The sequence below is a fragment of the Ailuropoda melanoleuca genome, unplaced genomic scaffold (assembly GCF_002007445.2).
Source record: "Ailuropoda melanoleuca isolate Jingjing unplaced genomic scaffold, ASM200744v2 unplaced-scaffold8702, whole genome shotgun sequence".
Taxonomy (NCBI): Eukaryota; Metazoa; Chordata; class Mammalia; order Carnivora; family Ursidae; genus Ailuropoda; species Ailuropoda melanoleuca.
The window spans coordinates 1,640-5,589 of record NW_023254106.1 but is presented as its reverse complement, the minus strand read 5'-3'; the positions used below and the strand labels follow the sequence as shown (position 1 = coordinate 5,589).

The following is a 3,950-nucleotide window of genomic DNA, read 5'->3' as shown; positions in this document are numbered from 1 at the left end:
ACCATATGAAAATTCTAAATAAAAAGTAGGAAATAGAAACAAAAAGCACAGGATGAAGAAAGAGAATCTAAATATCAATAAGGTCCATTCTTTGTCTTGAATTATTATAATTAATCTTTCAGTCAAGTTAATCCACCCTCCCCATGGGTAAAAATGATCATAGTGATTCCATTTGTAATTGTGTAGAGACAAGGCTACAGTAGTTACAGTTGTGTGCGCTTTCTTTGTTTCCCAAAAAAGAACATTTCTTACGACTGTAGAAACCTGTCCAGGCTTCAGATACCGACTCTTCAGTTTTGACATAGCTGCCTTCACTACTTTGTTCCTCAGAGTGTAGATAACTGGGTTTAAAATGGGAGTAAAGATGGTGTAAAACACAGCAAGGACTTTGTCAGCAGAGTAACTGCCGAAGGGCCACACATAGATGAAGATGCATGGTCCAAAGAACAGTATGAGCACAGTGATATGAGCAGTCAGTGTGGAGTGGGCCTTTGCCGTGCTAGCAGAGGAATGGTTCCTGACTGTGATAAGTATCACAGTGTAGGAGACCACCAAGAGAAGAAAGGAACTCATAGAAAGAAAGGCACTGCCTGCAACTATAACCAGGCTGACAACGTAAGTGTCTATGCAGGCCAGCTTGGTCACTAGAGGGAGGTCACAGAAAAAATTGTCTACCTGATTCGGGCCACAAAAAGGCAAGTTAACAGTAAATGCCAACTGGCTAGTAGTGTGGATGAAACCCACAAGCCATGAGATGAGAACAAGAATAATACACACGTGGTGGCTCATTATCGTCATGTAGTGGAGAGGTTTACATATAGCAACATAACGGTCATAAGCCATGGATACAAGGAGCACCATTTCACTGCCAGTGAAAAGGTGAACACAGAAAATCTGGGCCAGGCAGGCATCAAAAGAAATAGTCTTGTGCTCAACCAGAAAGTCTGCAATCATTTTGGGGGTAGCAAAAGAGGCAACACATATATCTATAAAAGAGAGGCTTGTGAGCAGAAAGTACATGGGGGTGTGAAGGCGGGAGTCTGAGTTTACCGTGAGGATGATGAGAACGTTTCCCAGCAGTATTGCTAGGTAACGTAGTGAAAATATGAGAAACAAGAAAAGTTGGAGCTCCTTGGAATTAGAGAGACCCAGCAACACAAACTTGGTCACCCTGGAATGATTTGTTTCATTCATTGATTTTGGAAGGAAATTATCTTTTTTTAAAAAAAGATTTTATTTATTTATTTGATANGATTTTATTTATTTATTTGACAGAGATAGAGACAGCCAGCGAGAGAGGGAACACAAGCAGGGGGAGTGGGAGAGGAAGAAGCAGGCTCATAGCAGAGGAGCCCGATGTGGGGCTCGATCCCACAACGCCGGGATCACGCCCTGAGCTGAAGGCAGATGCTTAACCGCTGTGCCACCCAGGCGCCCCATGGAAGGAAATTATCTTGTTACCTGAATAGGAGAGAGACAAAGATCAATCAGTGAGCATGGCTTTCATTTCATTTCCCACTTCCCTCCTTAGATGTTCTAATTTCTACTTATATTTATGTATCTGAATTTTCATGCATCATTAAAAATTATATAGCCAGCATAATAACAATAATAAAGAGGGATGGATGGGAGAGTTGTTGAGGAGATGTTTGACATTGGTATATCCAGGTATATGAATTTGAGAAATGTGATCTACTTACTTTATAAATGAAATTGAAAATCTGAAATGTTTTCTTGACATTATAAAAATCCAGTCTAAGAAATTACAGAGCCAAAATCTGAATCAGTTGGTTTTTTTTTTTTACAAACTACGTTACAGTTTTTTGAATGGCTAACACAGAGGAAGACAATTTCACAATGTTGACCCCAAAAGTTAGACACAAAATTGTGTATACTATATGAACCTGTTTAAGTAAAGTTCAAAAATAGGCTATACTAATCTATGATATTAAAAAGGCTCCTGGAGTGGTTATCCTGAAAGGGGAATAGGGACAGGAAGATGACAGGATGAGCATCTGGTGTGCTGGTAATGTTCTGTTTCTTGATGTGGTTGGTAGGTACATGGAAGTGTTTACTTTTTGGAAAACTTACAAGGTGTGCAAGATCTGCCATGTGTACATTTGTGCATATTTTATTTATTAATAAAAAATCCAGGAGATAAAGAGACACCATTAGATTGTGTGAGAGCTCATAGGCAGAATCATTGCCTTGAGTGATTAGGTCTTATTCCCTTCTCTATTCAAATTGTATGAACTAAAATACAAAACCTCACAAAACCCAAAAATCTAAAGGTTATTGGAACTCTTCCTAGAGTTGTGACTCATCTCTCCCTGGAGTTCTATTATAAGAAGGAATCTAGTGCATTTGTTCTTTTCAATTATTTCCTCATGTTAAACTTCATTAAGCTCAGCCATTGTTGCTAATAGCCGCAGAGGTATTATTGAGTTATGACTGACATTTTATTTGATTTGCTGGGGCTTTTAAAAATTATAGTTGAATTATACAGTAGTATTCATAGTAAGAAATTCAGAGCATGGAAAAACAATGCTTCTTCTTTTTTATTCAGTTATTCTACATTCTGTTTTATTAACACTTTCTCCCTTTTATGTCATTTATACTTTTATAAGCTATCTAGAACTTGGAAACATTGTATAGTAAATAAGAAAAATAAAATGTGAAATGTAAAGAAATCTCTCACTATATACCTCTAAATCAGGTCTTTGGAAGAGTGTCTTATTTTTGTGATTTCTAATTATCTGCAGTTTTTGATATTAATGTCTTCTTAAATTGCAATGTCTTCTTAATTGCAAATTACCTAGTGTTTCCTTGAGTTTTGCTGGAGGATTTACACATAAAGACAGGGCATGTGATGAATAATTTTAATTTCCTGGAACCAAATTCAATGACCCACCCCTATATTTCAAATCTCCAGTTCTATGGAAAATTCCCCCAAAGAATTAATTCACATATCATCACCAATTATATCAAAATTATGGCTCTAGGATTTTCAGAAGAGACTAACAACAGGGTCTGAAGTCAGAACAGGCTGGAGGTAAGATAATATAATGGATTAAGTTTGACTTTGAGGATACATTCTCCTCAGTGCATTTTTCCCTTCCTCATTATTTCTTAGTAGCCTGTTTTTAAGTGAACTCCAGGTACAGCATGGCCTGTCCTCCCTGGGAAACACCCTGATCATTAGACTCCTAGACACAAATACTGTAATGAATGCCTAGAAGCAGGCAAGGAAATGATACCCAACAAAACCAACTAGTAGGGGTTCATATGTGTCCTGTCAGAAACAGCAAAGCCTTAAATTAAGCACAGGGAATGAATCTCCCAGGGAGACCTTCTAGAGATACAGCAGAAAGGGGTGGCACAGAAGACTTTCTGGTATACTTAGAAATAAAACCCATAATCCACTTATGTAAGAAAATCACCACAGGAATCATCCTCCCAATGAATCTTCTGCAAAGCTCTATGCTTCCATGTCAGTGGTTCATTGGGGGGGGGGGCGAGAAAAAGAAAAGACCCTGTTTTCCATGGAGGAAAATAGTAGGCAAATTGATTCAATCAAGAGCTGGGTTTCACAATATAGAAAACCAACATGATGAGCTACAGAAACCCTAAATAGTGTACTCTAAATAGAAATCCTTTAGTTCTGATATAAATGCGTTCTTCCGTAGGTGATTTGCTCTGTAAGTAAGTAAATGCCTCCTCTCTCAGGGCACTGTGCTGTGCACTGGCGATAGAGAAGTTAGGTTTGTAACTTGTCTCCTGAGAGTTCACTTACTAGTATGCATCCCTTTTTTATTTAGTGACATTGATGAGTCCTCATTTTCCTTCACTGGCTAGCACATTATTTTAAATGAAATAGGTATCTTTTTACACCAGATAAAACTGCTGTAATATAGTTAAAATGTAAAGCTATTAAGATTTTTAAAAACTAT

At 37.7% G+C, this 3,950-nt stretch overlaps 1 protein-coding gene across 1 annotated transcript; it reads right to left on the bottom strand.

Moving 5' to 3' along the window:
* Positions 1 to 207: 207 nt before the first annotated feature.
* LOC105237902 (olfactory receptor 4K15) lies at positions 208 to 1,200 on the bottom strand (the record flags this gene model as incomplete). Its single annotated transcript, XM_034653432.1, has 1 exon — positions 208 to 1,200. A coding segment is annotated over exon 1 (987 nt), but the record flags the coding sequence as incomplete, so codon positions are not given.
* Positions 1,201 to 3,950: the final 2,750 nt, after the last annotated feature.